Consider the following 17150-nt stretch of genomic DNA (forward strand, 5'->3'; position numbering starts at 1 on the left):
TACAGAATTGGTGCTTGGCAAGAATGTGCCGAAACAACCCCCTTTTCTGTTTTCTCTTTCTTTGCCCAGGTTTGTGAAGAGGTTTTGGAGGCCACAGAGCAGTTTCTGGACTACTATTTTTTTTTTTGTTTGTTTGTTTTTTCTCCCAAATCCCTAATGCCTCTTGTTTGCCCATCCCAGCCATGGCTGCAATAAAAAAGAAGCTGGTGGCTGTGGGGGATGGAGCCTGTGGAAAGACCTGCCTCCTCATCGTCTTCAGCACAGATCAGTTTCCAGAGGTCTACTTCCCTACTGTCTTTGAGAACTACATTGCAGACATTGAGGTGGACGGCAAGCAGGTAAGGCCAAGAGCCCTTTTCCATCCTGCCTTAGAACCCTGTTCCTGGTCACGTAGTATGTCCTTCCTTACCACCCACTCACATCTTTTTTTTATTTTCCTGTGGGAACAAGTAAAATTTGAGAAATGAAACTGCTCTTTTAGAAAACCTGGATATAGTCACATGTGGTGTTACATGCCCATCATGCCAGCTACTCAGGAGGCTGAAGCAGGAAGATTGATCACAAGTTTGAGGTCAGTGTAGGCAACTTATCCAGACCCTATCTAAAATAAAAAGGGCTGGAGTGTGGCTTATTGGTAGAATACTTGCCTAGCATGTGTGAGCCTCTGAGTTAATACCCAGTACCCAAAGAAAACCTGGATATATTTTTTGGTTCTACCACATACTCACTTTGTAATCAGGGCCAAATCCCTTTGCTTCAGGGTTTAAACTCCCCACCGCCACAAAATGGTGATGATGGCATGACTTACCCCAAAGGAGTGTGAGGATTAAAGTGGTATTCATGATAGCAATTCATTTGAGATCACAAAAGTCAAACACATTTTAGTGATTTTTGTGGGAGAGGGATTACTAGGGGTTGAACCCAGCAGCACTTTGCCACTGAACTACATCCCCAGCCCTTTTTACTTTTTTAAACAAATTGAGACAGCATCTTGTTAAGTTGCCCAGGATGACCTTGAAATTTTTGATTCTTCTGCCTCAGCCTCCCTCATTGCTGGTTTATAGGTATGCACCAGTACATCCAGTTTACATCTTAGATCATTTAAGAAAAACTCATCTGAGTTTGTTGTGACTGTGATTAATATGGTGCCTGGCACACAGAAGGACCAGTGGTTTGAGAGGATCTCTGGGTAGCATGTTGGGGCCCTTGGGGTCAGCTATGCATTGCCCGTTTGTCAGGTGGAGCTGGCTTTGTGGGACACAGCAGGGCAAGAAGACTATGACTGTCTGTGGCCCCTCTCCTATCCTGACACAGATGTCATCCTCATGTGCATCTCCATTTACAGCCCTGACAGCCTGGGTGAGGACTTTGAAGAGAGGAGGTGGAGACCCTTTGGAGTCAGCCATTTCTGAGGCTGTGGGGATGGAGTCACAAGGGCCACTCAGGCCCTGCTGGCTCTTTTGTTGTGGCATCTCCGGTGTTTGGAAGGGCTTGGGGGAGGATACGCTACAAGGGATGGAGTTTTGAGGTATGAAGGAGACCATCAGCCTCAGACTTCTATGGGAAGGAAGACCAGGGCTCACGTGCTAAAGCTGAGGTACCTGTTGGGACATGTCTGTGCAGAAAACGTTCATGAGAAGTGGACTCCGGAGGTGAAGCACTTCTGCCCCAACATGCCCATCATCTTAGTGGGAAATAAGAAGGACTTGAGGCAAGATGAGCATACCAGGAGAGAGCTGGCTAAGATGAAGAAGGTGGGTGGGGCTACGTGATGGGGAACTTTGGGGAGGAAGATGCCCTCTGAGGGGTTTCAGGCTGGGGCAGAAAGGAGCTCTCTCTCCAGCCAACTGTCCTGTGTTAAGCAGTGATAGTGATATCTACCTCTTTCTTTCCCATGTGTGTGCCCTGCTAAGAACCAGAAGAAACCTCAGTATCAAATCAGATGATCAGAGAATGAAGTGACTTGTCCAAGGTCGCTTAGCATTTTCATTTATTCCAGTTTATTATTCTGTCTTTGGAATTGGGGCTACTAAGATGAATAAGGAAGTCCTTGTCCACAGGGAGACAGGTTATGTTTTACTTGGGGTATGCAGACTGCGCCATCAGGGTACCTGGGGAGGAAGGGCATCATCAATGTCTGAAGAAAGGCTTAGGGCATGAGGGAGCTGGCTTATTCAGGGTCTCACTTAGTGGCCCACTGACCAGAGGAAGAGTTTATTACAGAAAGCTGCCAGGGTATGGAATAGAGACTATCTTGAGAGGATAATTATATAAGGCAGGTATTAAACTGGGACAGCAGGCAGAGGATGGGTTCGAGGGATGATGGAGAAGGTAGGTCATTTAGGAGGTAGCCGACACACATTCAGGCAAATCATATGTGTACCATAGGGTCTGCGACTAGGTGGGAGAGGAGGGGCTAGTCTGGGAACAACTTTGAATGTAAACATGAGGTTTAGATACCTGCCTGGGGCAGCCAGGGCCTGGATGCTTTGTGGGCTCAGGGCTGGAGGAGTTACTATACTTATGGGTGATGAGGTGAGAGGTGCACCTAGCCACCAGCTTCCTCTGCCTTATCTTCTGTCTTCTCAGGATCCTGTTCGATCTGAGGAAGGCTGGAATATGGCAAATCATATCAGTGCCTTTGGCTACCTTGAGTGCTCTGCCAAAGCCAAGGAGGGAGTGCTGGAGGTTTTCAAGATGGCCACTTGAGCTGGCCTCCAGGTCTGCAACAATAAGTGCTGGAGGGGCTAGATCATTCTCTAAGATCCCCATGGCTCCGGATGCCCCTTTCCTTCACAGGGGCTTAGGGATCACCCACCCACACTTGAGCTCCACCCTTAGGACTCCATGCTGAAGGCTCCTTTTTCCAGTTCCCTCTTGCCCAGGACTGCATCGTTTCCCTAGCCCCCAGAATGGTGGCGGGCCTGCCCTCCCTCCCTGTCCTCTGGGAGCTGGGTCTGTGCCCTGCCTTTCTTGAGCAGTCCCTCAACCTGCTGCCTTGGTCCAGGGGTAGGGCTCTTGCTCCCTTTGGCCTTCCCCAGAGGATGGTCACACACCAGCACTTTATATACTTCTGGCTCAGAGGAGCATTTCTAAGGTTGGTGGATTGGAGTTTCTCCTTTGGGCAGGGGCCTTGTCTCTGACTGCACTTGTTGGGGGGCATGAATAAAGGCCACAGGTTCCAACACATTTGTGGCAGCTTTCTGTTTCCTTTGTTTGGTTCCTATCTTGGCTGCAAGCCCAGAGTACAATCTCTCTCTTCATTTCCAAGTTGCTTGCCAGACTGGCCCCCTGTTGGCAAAGGCATGACTAGGGTGGAAGGGTGGAATCTTAGAGCAGAGATGAGATCATGCCTGGCTCGGTCTGTGAGACAAGTGAGGAGCATGGTCTCTAGCCTGGACTAAACTTAGAAAACGGTGGGTGGCTTCCCTGCCTATTGAGTTTTCTCCCCTGGACATGGAGGCTGTGAGGAGATGTGGCCTTGGACTGGGTGTGACAGTCTCACCCTCTTGCACGTCAGCTTGGGGAGAAAGGAAGCTGGGGCCAAGCTGAGGTGACATGATCAAGAGGCTTTTGCATAGAACAAGATTTTTTTTCAGAGTTTTTCTTCCTCGCCCTTCCCCCATAACAATGCTAACAAGCAGCTTGATGTGTTATTCTTCCCAGCAGGGGAAGGGGTGGAATGGCTGGTTTGTAAACACCCTCCCCCAGCCTTCCTGTCCCTTAGAGGGGCAGCTCAGCTGGGTTCTGGTTCAGGGTTGGGTGCAGCGGGCTAAGGCTTGGCTTGGTGTGAGAAGGCAGGCAGCTGTGTCTTCAGAGCTCATTCCTCCACTCAGGCTCCACTTGCAGGGACAGGCCCCCTTCACTCTCCTGCTCCTGGTGGAGGTAGTCATGACCATGGGGCCCTAGATAGAAAGGACGTATGCTTTGTCTTCTTTACCTTCTCTTTCACCACTGTCCCCTGCCTGGCCCACCCTGGCCCAGCCATACCTGAGATAGAGGGGCTGAGCCTGCTCAGATCTTGAAGTAAGTTCTGTCCGTTCTATAGGTCCAGTTGGGCAGGAAAGGGACACCCTGTATACACTCCATTTTCTTTACAGAACTCCAGGAATCTGTGGGGTACAGAGGTGTTGGCACACAGAGCTGCGCAGGCCTGGATGAGGAGTACCATCACAGGCTGGAGGCCAGGCCTGGGCCTGCCACATCTGAGCCTTGGTTGCTAAAGCTCTGAATGTCAGCTCACTTACAAATAAGATGGAGGTTTTATGAAGATTAACTGATCCTGAGGATTGAGCCATAAGCAGGTACTAATGAAGATATACCTGCCTAAGCTGGGACTTGTGGCCACCAAGAGGGATTACAGGGCAGCAATGCTCAAGCTTTCCAGTCAGGGTCATGGCCCAAGGGAAGGGGGTTGCCCACTATGATGAGCAAAGCTTTGGCCTGGGTCACAGCCATGTTGAACCTCTGGAAGGAAGAAGTGGTGTGGTCATGGGAAGGAAGGGCCAGAGGAAGAAAGAATTCCTGCCACACCCACCAGCCCTCCAACCTTGGGGTTCTTAAGGAAACCCAGGTTAAAGTGCACAAAAGCAGCTGGCTGCTTTGCACAGTAGAGATCAGGACCACGCTGTGTTCTTGGCCTTGGAATTCTTCCATAGAGCCCACCTAGAAGAGACAGAGGAAGAGCATGAGAATAGGTGGGTTCAAGGGGAACTTAAGGGGCAATGTCTGCCCCATGGAGCTTGAGCTGCAAGGAGGGTACACTGGGCAATTGTCGATCAGTGGGCGAGTGCCACAGCCCGGCTGGCTGGGCAAAATAACCAGGGGGTGATGAACAACTTGTGTACCTTGATACAGCAGGAGTAGGAGCCGTTTATTGTAGGACAGGAGTGGTATTTATACATTCCACACAGCTTATCTTAATTAGCATAAAATAGATACAGCAGTCAACCAATAAATAATCTCCAAACTTAATGGTTCGCTGGCCTTACTTCACAAACCACTCCCTCTGGCATTTTGCCAGGCGCCATCCAGACTTGTTTACAGACTCTAACATTTCTCTGGCAAAATGCCAGGTGATATCCTGACTTGTTTACAGACTCTAACATGTGAGTGCTGCCACAGGGGACAGGAGGCATTCTGTGGAAGCACAAACCTCAAGAATGAAGCCAGCTCTGGGATCAGGCCTGTAAAGCCATCAGAACAAAGCAAACAGTGTTGCAAAGAACACAGTAACCACAAACAGTGTTTCTGAAACTTTCTGGAGATAATCAGCAAGTACTTGTTAAGACTATAGAACCTTGGGCCCTAACCCAGACCTCCTGATCAGAATTTTTCAAGGCAGAGGTCTCCAAATCTCAAAAGAGTAGGTTTCAGGCTTGTACCTGAGGAGATGTAAAAAATACTAGTGCCCTGGCTCAGCTTCCCCCCATAGCAGTGTTAATTGGCTGGAAGGAGCCCTGGCAGTTTTAAAAGCCCTCCAAGTGATTTTTTTGTGTACTAAGAGCTTCAAATCACCACCTCAGAGCAAGTGGTAAGCTACTGAGGGTGGAGATGAGGCAACAATATCACATGACAGGCGGGAGTAGGCTGTGGCATTTGGACTTCATTCTTAGGGCAGGTTTGAGTCTTTGCCCTATCACAGTGATGTGGGAGCTTGTTAAACATGCAGGCTTTCTGATTCCATGCCAGAACTATAAGCTGGAGCTCTGAGGAGCAACAGGCTGGAGAAAAACCCAGTTCTGTCCCAAGGCAGTGGAGGTAGGACAGGGACATGGGCCAGACTAAAGCAGTGGCATAGGAGCTGAGGTCTCTGATTTGGGAAAAAGAAGGGTACAAAGGTGAGAGTGAATGTGGAGTAGTGTGTCACCTTCAAGTCCTTTATGTCATCCAGTCCCCAAAGCTCCCTGTCAAGTTTGGTGATGCAATAATGGGTTTTTTTTTTCACCTGGAGGGAAGGGAAAGGCATCTTTTTCTTATTGAGTCACCTCAATTCAAGAGGAACCAGGCAGGAAGGAGGCCAAGGAGCTAGGGAGCAAAGAGGGAGGAGGCAGCTGACCTCTGCACTCTTCTGAGATATAGGGCCAGCAGAAGCCAGAGGTGTTCGAGAGGTATCACCTCGGGGAGGACCCATCCTTGCTGGGAACTGAGGGCCTGACCTGCTTCCAGTATGGTGAGATGATTCCAACACTTGGTGGGCTCAGGCGGGCTTTCTTCTTCTTAGAGGAAGGGGCCAGGAGCAGCTTCAGGTAGGAGGTCACCGTGGCAGCTTCTTCAGGGTTGGAGAAGAATGGGCTATTGCCCTCACACTCATCTTTGCCCATCACACCATGAAAGATGATAGGAAATCCCTGGTCACAGGGTCAGAAGAAACCCTCAGCTGGACTTCCCTGCTTCCCTTCCCTCCCAGTCCAAAAACCTTGCAGGGAATAAGGAAGCTCAGGCCAAGGTGACAACTGGAGGGAACCCTGGTGTCCAGTCGAGCCTTTTCCTACCTTCAGTAAACAGTCAAGATATGGGGGTGGGGGCCTGAGCCCTGCTCTGTCCAGCCTCACCTGTTGAGGCAGACCCTCCCAGCAGCAGATGCACTCTCAATCCACCACATCTGCACAGGCCTGCAGCTCTCCATCATAGTAGAGCTGGTTGGGAATGTCCAGGATGGTGGGATGGGACCTGGGAGGAAGGAGGGAGGGAGAGCTAGACCAAGACCTGCATTACTTTTGTCCTGCCCTGGGGGGACAGGTTTTAGGCCCACACATGACCATCTTGCTTCCTGCTTCCTGCATAGCAGGACACATTCACCTGCAAACTCTCCTGCCAGGCATTGCACACCACATAAAGCAGAACTTGTGGGTCTATAGGGATCTAGTGACCAGTGAAATTATTATTATTTTTTTCAAATTACTTTTAAAAACAAAGATTTGCCAGGCATGGTGGTGCATGCCTGCAATCCCAGTGGCTTGGGAGGCAGAGGCAGGAGGATGACCAGTTCAAAGCCAGCCTCAGCAAAAAGCAAGGCACTGAAGCAACTCAGTAAGACCCTGTCTCTAAAAAAGACAAAAATAGCCTGGAGATGTGGCTCAGTGGTCACATGCCCAGTTCAATCCCTGGCACACCCTACCCCTCAAAGAAAAAAAAAAAGAAAAGAAACCAAGAAATTAGGGACTCAGCTTTCAATTTTGCCAGGGAAGGGCAGTGCAAAAACAATGTATCACTTCCCATTACCCTTATTTGATATAATATGTTAAATCCAAAAATAAAAGAAGTAATGACACAATAACATTTACTTTCTGCAACTGTCCTATATGGTACTCATCCAAGCATTTTTAATGTCTAAACTTATTCAGTAAAAGAAGTATATAAACAGGGTGTGGTTCTGTGTGCTTGTAGGTCCAGCTAGCCATTCAGGAGGCTGAGGCAGGAGGACTGCCTGAAGCCAGCCTGGGCAACAAAGAGACTCTTAAAAAAACAAAACAAAACAGGGCTGGGGATGTAACTCAGTGGTAGAATTTTTGCCTAGCTTGTGTGAGAGCCTGGGTTCAATCCCCACCACTGCAAAACAAACAACCCTGCCTAGCCCTCTAATTTGATAATGTTTATGAAAAACTATTCATTTTCTCATTTCTCCTTGCATTGCTTAGAAATGCCATCTGAGACAGACATCAGAAACATCCTTGTGTCTGACCACCCCCATATCTAGATAATCTCACTAGTACAGAATGAAACCACTAGCTAAAGGAGGCCTCTGACCTTCCAGTCTATAGTCCTTTCTGCATCACAGAGGTGCAGAGCACCAGTAATGAGGAATGCAGACCAGAGCCTCCTGCTGGGGCATAGTGGGTGCAAAGGCATGAGTTAGCAGTGGAAAGAGATGAGGGTGTGGGGATACCTGTAGTTGCGTAACAGCTTGGTTATGAACTGAGGGTCATAGCCATCAGGGCCCTTTTTGTACAGGACATTGTAGGTGAGCAGCCGTTCCAGCAGCGAGTACCCCAGCCCATACTTCTGTGTCAGTGGGGACCACAGCAGAGGTCCCAACTGTTGCGGGTCTCCAGCCAGCACCAGCTGCCCTCCTGAATTGCCTATTTCCTTAACTTCCATCAGTCCTAGAAGGCAAGGGTGGTATGAGGAGAAAGGTAAGTGGTGGGATCTCCCCATGCAGGGTGGCACACCTGCAGCCCACCCTGAGCCACTCACGTGCTATGGCCACCAGACTCTCAGGTTCCATGCAGTGGCCAGCATCATCAATGAAGATGTGTGTGAAGTGATCGATGGGAAACTGGGCCGACACCAACCTGGGAGGTGTCAGGCCAGGCTGGTCATCCCCAGGCACCCAACTACCAAACCTGAATGCTCACCCAATCTGGTCCCTCACTCACCCACTGAGAACCCTTCCCCATCTTCCCAGCCCACTACCCTTTTATTTACAAACACACTCCCCACCTGCTGGCCGTGATGAGAGTGGTAATTAAGATGAGGTATTCCTGCAGTTCCTTCTTGGCAGGAAACGCATACTCCCCCTTTTTCGCATCCCCATTAAACTAGGGCTGTGGATTGTGAAGCAACATGAGACATCAGCTTGGCTCTACCAATTCCCACCCTCACTCTGGCAATGGGCCACTTTATAGACAAGGAAACTGAGGCCTAGGGAGGGTTCTCACCCACCCAAGGGTTAGGATCCAAGTCTCCCTAGTTTTCTGGTTTACCCTTAGTGTCTCCCAGACATCTGCCATCCCTTGACCCTCTGCACTTCCCTTACCTTAATGTCCTCAGGTACCATGTGGATGTCCCTGCTTGAGGCCAGGAGGCAGTAGATGGAGCTGGGCAGGTGGACCCGGAGCCGCTGACAGAGAAGGTCAGCACCTGAGTTGGACAGAGCACAGGCTAGGATATGAGCTTCAGGCAAGTGCTTCACCACCTGAGATGCGGACAGGTAGAGTGTGGGAAGCACCTTCACAAACTCTGGTGACTCACACTGGGGCAGTGCAGCATCTGCCTCCCACAGCTAAGGGAGGCAGTGATATAAAAGACAAGTTCTATCCTGGAGCCCTGCTACTCAAATTAACACTTTGACGTGCGACAACAACTGCAATAAACACACAAGTCTATGAAGACCAAAATGCAAAAGGTCACTCCAAGAGCCACACAGTGCCCAACCTACCGAACAGTGCTCAACAGCCACAATGACTCTAGCACCCCACCTCTAAAAAAAATTGTAGTTGTAGATGGACAGAATGCCTTTATTTTATCCATTTATTTTTATGTGATGCTAAGGATTGAACCCAGTGCCTCACCTATACTAGGCAAGTGCTCTGCCACTGAGCTACAGCCCCAGCCCTCCCCACCTCCTTTTGATGGCTGCTGAGAAGTAAGAACTTTCAGGGTGATGAAAGAAAGCAGAATTTGGCCAGAACCACTCCACCTGGGGGAGTCAAGGATATAGGTCCTAGGTTTATAATCAAGCCTCACCTGCTTAATGGCCTCCACTAATGTGATGGTCTTGCCAGTGCCTGGAGGCCCAAAGATGATGTAGGGGGCTAGACGTGTGGTGCCCATAACAATGTGCTTTGTGGCCTGCAGATGCTCTGGGTTTGACTCCAGACTCCGGTCATACAGCCTGGCAGGGAGGCCAGAAATCCGAACTTCAACTTATCTAGCATCCCAGAGGCCTCTAGGACTCCATCCCCAATGCCCACAACCCAACCAGCCTTGGAGTCCCCTGCCCTCAGTCTCACTTGAGCTTCGCTTCTGAAGGCAGCAGCGGGACCCCACGGGAGGCAACAGGAAAAAGCATGGACCACAGCAGCCAGCGCCCTGTCAGTTCCAGGGCCTGATGCTGGAACCACAAGGGCTGGCGGTTGAAGGTGAAGTTCACCTTGAAGGTCAGCCCATCCACAAATCGGCTCAGGAGGCTTTGGATAGGGAGAAAGGTAGAGGAGCTCCAGTTAGGTGGGCCAGGCAGTAAAAAGCCAGGACCTCCCTCCACCTTCCTCTGCTCCACTCTCTCTTTCCAAGACTTCCATAAAAGCTCTCTCTAGCTCAAAGTTCCCTGGAAGAAAAGTCCCTGCCCTGTGCTTGGGATCCACTCATCTTAGGAGAAAGCCTCTCGTCTCCCCTGGCCTGAGGGAGAAGACTGAAGAAGCATTCCCCCCACACCCACCTCATGGAAAACCTCAGTTTGACACAGTCCAGTTCTACCTTGTGCACGAAGCCATTATAGGTGATGGGGTCCTCCTGGTGTGTCTTAGAGGACAGAAGGGCAAACAGGTGGTCTCCCCACAGAACTGAGGGACAGCTCTCAGTCACACCAGGAACCTACAGGGTGTAAACTTTAGCAAGCTTCTGTCCCAAGCATGGTCACTGAAGGACCCAACCCCCAGGCTCTCCAGACCTCTGAGGGATGAAACCTGAGGCTCTGGCCTTCTAACCCAAGACTCAGAGAACTGCGTTTTCCTTGTTCCCCTTCCTCTCCCACCAGACAGGAGTTGTGGGGAGAGGAAGGAGACAACTTTCCCAAGCTGTTCATAGGTGCAGAACTCCAGGGTGCTAGTTTAAGGCCTGGCAGCTGCTTCCCACTCTACTCAGCTGCCCTCTCACCAGCTCAGTTCTATACTGCCTTTAAAATCTTGTTAAAAGTCATCTTCTATAGTCATCTTGCCCTGATCATCCTTGTTCTCTCTTCCCACCTGCATTTGTGTGCAGAAATTCATTCTCATGGGTAATTCTGGTCTAAGGTACACACATTCAAAATCTGTGAGCTAGAAAGGGCCCTAAGAATTATCCAGTCTAGCTCAAAGCTTTTTAGATAAGGGACCTATGGCTCAGAGAAAGCAAGGATCTTGCCCAAGATCACACAGCGAGTAGTAGCAAAGTCTAGATTAAAATCCCAATGTCCTTCTCTGACACCATTTTGGACAAAAGATGCCCACCCTACCCCTTGCTGACCTCTCTGGGACAGGAACCATTTCATCCTTCTTCTAGGTTTGCCCTGTATTTAGGAATGGCCTATACAGGTTGGCTAACTTGAGCCTGCCCTCTCTGCACCTGATCTGAGCCCCAATCTCCAGTGTAAGCAGGCTGGGGTTCTGGTTGACAGGTTCCCAGGTCATGGGCACCGATTCCAGGTCATAGTGCCGGATGTCATGCTCCATCCGCAGCTCCTCTAGGTACAGCAGCAGAGTTTCACCTCATAGTTCCTCCACATCAGGGCTGTCTCCAGCTGGGCCCTGGCAATGATGTTTGGGAGAGGAAGTGGGAAGGGCAGGAAAGGGACAGGTCAAGCACCCCCATCACCAGGAGTATCTACCCTCTCCCATTTGCAACTAGGAACACACCAGGAAGCAGAGATGACCAGAAGGACAGAGAAATGGATGGGGTAAGAGGCCTTGAAAAAGGGAGCCCCAACTCTTATTTCCTCTGATGTCCTTGACCCAACCTCAGACCTGACTTGAGTATCCATGGTAAACCTTATGGTGGAAACATTCTCCCCCAGATCCTCCTTCCATGACTCACACCCTAACCTCATTCAAATGTCATTCTCTGTTCAAATGTCACCTCCTCAAAGAGGCCAGGACTGACTGCTCTCTGTAAAACATCACCAATTCATCCCCTTGTCCTGCTTTGGTTTTACTTTAGCATTATGTGAGTTATTCAAAGCACTCACAACAATATGGAATGTACAATATAAAATAAAAGAAATGATCAGTGCTCACTGTTCCCCACCAGAATGGGCAAGACCCATTTGGAACAGCACCTGGCAAGTGGGCATGCTCAGCCAAGGTGAAGGATTAGAGCCTGGGAGGCTGGACAGACATCCAAAGCAACAGGAAGAGGCCAGCAGGGAGAGAGAAGACGGGAGTGTGGTACCGAGGGGAGGCACTTACTTTATCTTAGAAATTTCCTTTGGGGCAGTGAAGACACTTGTTCCCTGAAGAAGGATGGGGAGCAGCTGCCTGAGGTGTGGGGGTGGGTAGTCTGTCCCCAGTGCCATACTTAGCTTCAAGTCATAGCCTTTAGTACTGCAGAAGTGGGGGGAAATGCTGTCATAAACATTGAACTTGTCACCTTCAAAAATCTGGGAATGCCCCTCCATGGAGGATGCACAAGGACCTCTGTGATGCCATTGCCAAAGGGTGGTCGGCAGCTTCTGCCCAAGGACATGGAGCTCACTAGCTCATGGGGCTGCTCTGTCCAAGGCTGGACCAATTTTGGAAAACCCAATACTTGGAATATTTAAAAAATATTATTTATAATACATTTTCATTATTAAAAAAGAATCTGGCAAAAAAATTATAATAACATTTTTACCATCCTGGGACAGCCAATGTTAATTTTGGGGGGTATGCAGGCTTCCAGATTATATTATATGTGTATATATATAGTTATTGTTTTGGGGTACCAGAAATTGAACCCAGGGGCACTTTACCACTCAGCCACATCCCCAGCCAGCCCTTTTTAATTTTGGTTTTGAGACAGGGTCTCAGTAATTTGCTTAGGGCCTCACAAAGTTGCTGAGGCTGGCTTCAAACTTGTAATTCTTCTGCCTCAGCCTCCTAAGTCACTGGGATTATAGGCATATGCCACTGCACCTCGCACCTATATATTGTTAACAAAAAGTGAACAATTATCTAACTGTGAAGGTCCTACAGTATTTTGTAACTAGCTAGCTATGTCGAAAGGATGTTTACACATGAGTCAACTTGCATGACATGTCCAGCATAGGAAAATTTATGGAGACAGAGATAAAGTGAGTGGCTGCTAAGCACTGAGCAGGTGAGTAAGTGATAAAAGGGTGTTAGCTGAAGGGTATTGGGTCTCTCCTTTGGCATAATAAAATGTTCTAAAACTGACTGTAATGATGATTGCACATATCTATAAACATACTAAAAATCACTGACCTGTATAATATGCGAATTATTTCAGTAAAGTTGTTTTAAAAAATAGAGAGATCTGGGTGTGGCAGTGCATGCCAATAATCCCAGCACCTCAGGAGGCTGAGACAGAGGATCAAAAGTTAAAGGCCAGTCTCAGCAACTTAGCAAGACCCTGTCTCAAAATAAAAAGGACTGGGGCTATAGCTCAGTGGTAAATTGTCCCTGATTTCAATTCCCAGTACCACAAATTTTTGTTTAATTTAAAAAGAGAAGAGAGGGGGCTGGGTAGAACATGGGCTTAGCATGCATGGTTTTTATCCCCAATGCTATGAGAGAGAGAGAGAGAGGTGTGTCGGTCTATAATGGGCTGCCTGATAATCCATTACACAGTGAAAACACTTCTTAAAAAAAATGTTTTCATACTGTCCTTGGACCTGCTACTCTCCTGAAATTTGCTTCCTAGGCAAAAAAAGGTTCTGAGCCCAGAGGAGGGTCAGGTCTTTCTCCTTCCTCTATCTGGTGGGTCAACACAGGGTTTCTAGTGATACAGGTGCACTTGAAGGGAGTCATGGGCTTCAATTGTGCATCCAGATGGCTGTGGGTGACGGCAGCCAAGAAATGGTAAATGTAGAAAGTGCTAGCTCCTTCTGAACCTGACTCCCCAGGTCCCAGCAGCTCCCAGAGCACCATGGCTGGGAAGTAGCCCACAAAGCTGGTCTTACAGTGCACATGCAACTCATAGCATTCACCTGCAGGAAGAAGGCTGAGTGAATGGGAGGGGGGAGGAAAGGCAGGGACCCTCCCACCAACATGCTGACCCCGACACTCACCCAGTCGGCCCCATCCCGAGAGAAGACCACTGGACAGCCAGAGTGTGTGCTCCAAAGCTGCAGCCCTGCTAGGACAAGCCCTGCCCACTAGAGTTCTTCCCTTTGGAAAGCTACTCACCTGGGCCCGGTGGGCAGGGAAGCTCCTGGTCACCATCGTAGAAGGCAAAATGGGGTGTCCGGCAGAGTAGAAATAGGTGAGTGAAGGTAACAGGTTTTTTTCCTCCGTTTTGGAGCCTCAGGGTCAGCACCTTTGTGCAGTTCAAATCCAGGTGGATAAGGAGCTGCCCCTCTCGTGTTTCATGTGGCCCCTGGACTTACATGTCTACCCCATGCTTCCCGTGAAGATACTCAGCCCTGGGTAGAGTGGGAGTCAAGGGTGGGGGCCAGGGCAGGAGCGGCCTGGGCTGGGGGATGCCCTGGGGAGAGTGCCAGCCATGCTCCCACCAAGCCCCACACCTGCTTCCCCCATTCCTTAAGGAAGAGGCCTCCCCACAACCTGAGCAAACTACTCTTTTCTTGGCTAGACAGCCCTTCCCCCATGCCCTGAGCACCCCTCACCAGCAATTGTGTGTGCATGAACAAACACACACATGAATACACACCTGTTATCAACGTTCTTGGCTAGCAGTGACTTGCGGTGCTTGCTGATATCTGAGCTCAGCTTCATTCTCCTCTTTTCTGGGAGCCGCGAGTCAGTTCAGCAGTTGAGTTTGAAGAACTTGACCCAAGTCTTGGTGATGTAGGCCAGATTTGCAATCTTCATTCCATACAGCATGAAGGTGAAGTCAGGGGCGGGAATCCCAAAGCTGCCAGAAGAAGAGGAGACAGGTAATTGAGGAGAAGGCAGGGCCAGGAGACGGGTGTGGGGGGAGGGGGGGTCAAGGGTCTCTGAGGGTCATTCTGTCCTGGACACACCAGCTCTGCCGCAGAGCAGGCTGGGGTTCAGGGACACAGAGATTCAGGCTGGGGACAGGAGAAATTTTTAACGTCTTCAGGCAAGGCAATGGGACTTCCCAAGGCAAAATAAAACTGGTTTAAATAGCACATTGTGGGTTATGCACTTCTGAGGAGAAAACCCCACTGTGGGCTGTTGATTGGGAGGACTTAGTGAAGAGACATAAAGAAACAGATTTTGTTGGAGGGTGGGGGTGGGGAGCGAACTTTGGGACAGGGAAAAAAACCCAAACAACAACAACCAAAAAAAAAAAAAAACAGTGGAAAGACTTAAGGCCAATGGGGAGCCAAATAAGTTGATTGAGAGGAGTAGATATGGGGTCCTGCCTGTGGGTGAGAGAGGGGATGAGAGAGAGAGTAGAGATGTCCAGAGTGTGGGCAGCATGGCTGATGAGAGAGGAGTTTCACCCGGAAGTCAAAGGGTGCAGGTGGGACCCAAGCAGGAAGGGAAAGATCAGATAGCTTTGTGCCTAGAGAGGTGAAGACAGGGAAAACTGGTCAGCGGGACAATGACCTCAAGGTTCAGCGTCTGGAATTCAGTTTAGTCAACTCAACAAGCACTTACAGAGGTCTATTAGGTGCCAGGCAGTGTGCTAGATGCTGGGGGTTCCAAGATGCAAGAGGCCCAAACCCTGCCTTGAGAAGCACTTAGTCTGAGCCAGAGATTCCAGTGTGTGACTGCAGTGCAACCTCTGAGGCTCCCAGGGCAGCCTAGGGGAGGGGACAGGTCTCCCAAAGATAAATGGGCACTACCCAGGCAAAAGAGGGAGGGCACAGTGAGTCAAGGTGAGGGGTGTGACCTCGATACTTGGGCCGTTACTGCTCTGGGAGCCTCGCTTCCCTCCGTTATGAAATGGAAATGACAAGGCTTGCCTCTTTTAAAGGTTGTTGTGAGCCTCACCCAAGATAATAGCATTGCGGCAAGCCACTTAGCCCAGCACCTGGCAAATAGGAGACCTCAGGAATAGTGAGTGATGATTAGTATCACATACAGTTTGGTTGCACTAAAGTGAGAATTGTGAGGGGAGTGGCAGGAGGCAGCAGAGGTAGGCAGGGACCAGATCAAGCATTTTTGACCCTGAATGCCAGAAGTCCTTCACTCCCCTTTCCTGGTACACCCCAGGAGCCCAAGGACACTCCCACGTGTGGTGTACTTGATGGACACGTTCAAGATCGAGGTGACAGACACCCTCCCTTGATGTTTTGTAGGGATGGAAAGCAAATCTTCATTCCTAAGAATTATGGTAATCCCTATTAACTCTTGAAGCTAAATCAGCATGGTCACTTTCTAGGACATATGATAAGATTGCTGATGGCTAGGAACAGTTCCCTGGTGCCCCCTGCCTGTAACTCTGCCCCTATCCTTCACCCCAGGCAAACGAGAGCAGTATCATTCAGAAAACTGTGAATTGGCTATAATTTGTTTTAAAAAGATAATCATTTGAAAGCATAATGGAAAATGATCAATAAATGTTAGCTACTATTATTAGTATTTATATTAGTAGTAATAGTAGTACTAATAGTGGCAGTAGTAGGAGTAGTAACAGCTTACTTTCAGCCCTGATCAGAGACTACCCTGCTGTTACAGAACCACTGCAGTTGGTGGGTTTTAAGCAGGGGAGTGGCAAGAACATATTTGCATTTCAGATCACTCTGGCATCAGGATTGGAGGATGGATTTGCTGGAGGCAAGACTGTAGGTTAGGAGACCAGTTAGAAGGAGGCCATTGCAATTGTCTGGTTAAAAGAAAAAAGGCCTCAACAAGGTAGTAATAGGAACAGAAGAGGGGCCATATCCATCAGATTTAGAATGTCAATTAGCAGAATTAGGTAACTACCAGGAGGGACAATAGAGGTTGGAAAGAGGAAGGAGTCTAGGATACCCAGATCAATGGCTTGGCTTTGGGAAACATCCCTGAGACAGGAGGCAAAGAAAGGAGGAGGAGGTGGTGGAGGAACAGACCATGACATTTGGATTTGGACATGCTGGGTTTGAGATTCCTCTGGTCCAAAGGCAGCTCTGCCTCCATGAGTCAGAAATTGAGAATTCAGGCCAAAGTCAGTGTCAGTGCCTAATGTTAGGGAGTCCTCAAGTGGTACTTATGACCCAGAAAGTGTTTGGGATCTTTCCAGGAAGGAAGGGAAAACAGAAGAAACCCTCAATAGAGGGAGGAGAATCAGGAAATTTCTCAAAATTATATGTCAGGACCAAATGAGGGGACCAGTAATAAAAGAACTGGAATCTAGAGACCATCAGGAACTTTACCCAGGGCTCCTGAGTCTTTTAATCACCAGGTTCATGGGTTAGGACACAAACTAAAATTCTTACAAAAGCCAGGTATCTTAACACCCATAGCCCCAGCCCACAGCGTCTGCAGTCCCATTTCTGAGTCATTCCTGTAGGAATGACTATATGTCATGGTGTAAGAAACCAACAGTGCAGGCACTTTGAAATGTGGCTTTGGGCTCCTCAATCAGTGCTGGGAAAAAAGGGG

At 49.1% G+C, this 17150-nt stretch overlaps 1 protein-coding gene and 1 pseudogene across 3 annotated transcripts; one reads left to right on the forward strand and one right to left on the reverse strand.

The window, feature by feature from the left end:
* The first annotated feature begins 182 nt into the window (after positions 1 to 182).
* Positions 183 to 2709, forward strand: LOC143387751 (rho-related GTP-binding protein RhoC-like). 3 transcript variants are annotated; one of them, XM_076841947.2, is made up of 4 exons: positions 183 to 338; positions 1239 to 1359; positions 1624 to 1754; positions 2590 to 2709. In XM_076841947.2, the coding sequence occupies exons 1-4, from the start codon at positions 183 to 185 to the stop codon at positions 2707 to 2709; spliced, it is 528 nt and encodes a 175-aa protein (XP_076698062.2). The 3 variants fall into 3 exon arrangements, with proteins under 3 accessions (XP_076698062.2, XP_076698063.2, XP_076698064.2); XM_076841948.2 differs by having other exon boundaries at positions 183 to 317; positions 1278 to 1359; XM_076841949.2 differs by lacking the exons at positions 1239 to 1359; positions 1624 to 1754.
* A 1069-nt stretch (positions 2710 to 3778) lies between these two features.
* Positions 3779 to 14504, reverse strand: LOC143389531 (helicase MOV-10-like; annotated as a pseudogene).
* Positions 14505 to 17150: the final 2646 nt, after the last annotated feature.

The sequence above is a fragment of the Callospermophilus lateralis genome, unplaced genomic scaffold (assembly GCF_048772815.1).
Source record: "Callospermophilus lateralis isolate mCalLat2 unplaced genomic scaffold, mCalLat2.hap1 Scaffold_63, whole genome shotgun sequence".
Taxonomy (NCBI): Eukaryota; Metazoa; Chordata; class Mammalia; order Rodentia; family Sciuridae; genus Callospermophilus; species Callospermophilus lateralis.

What these genes read in the sequence shown, in the direction of transcription:
- LOC143387751 (XM_076841947.2), top strand. Translation starts at nt 183, where the DNA reads ATGGCTGCAATAAAAAAGAAGCTGGTGGCTGTGGGGGATGGAGCCTGT. An exon ending in TTGAGGTGGACGGCAAGCAG is followed by an intron (nt 339 to 1,238) that starts GTAAGGCCAAGA and finishes CCCGTTTGTCAG; the next exon opens with GTGGAGCTGGCTTTGTGGGA. An exon ending in TTACAGCCCTGACAGCCTGG is followed by an intron (nt 1,360 to 1,623) that starts GTGAGGACTTTG and finishes ATGTCTGTGCAG; the next exon opens with AAAACGTTCATGAGAAGTGG.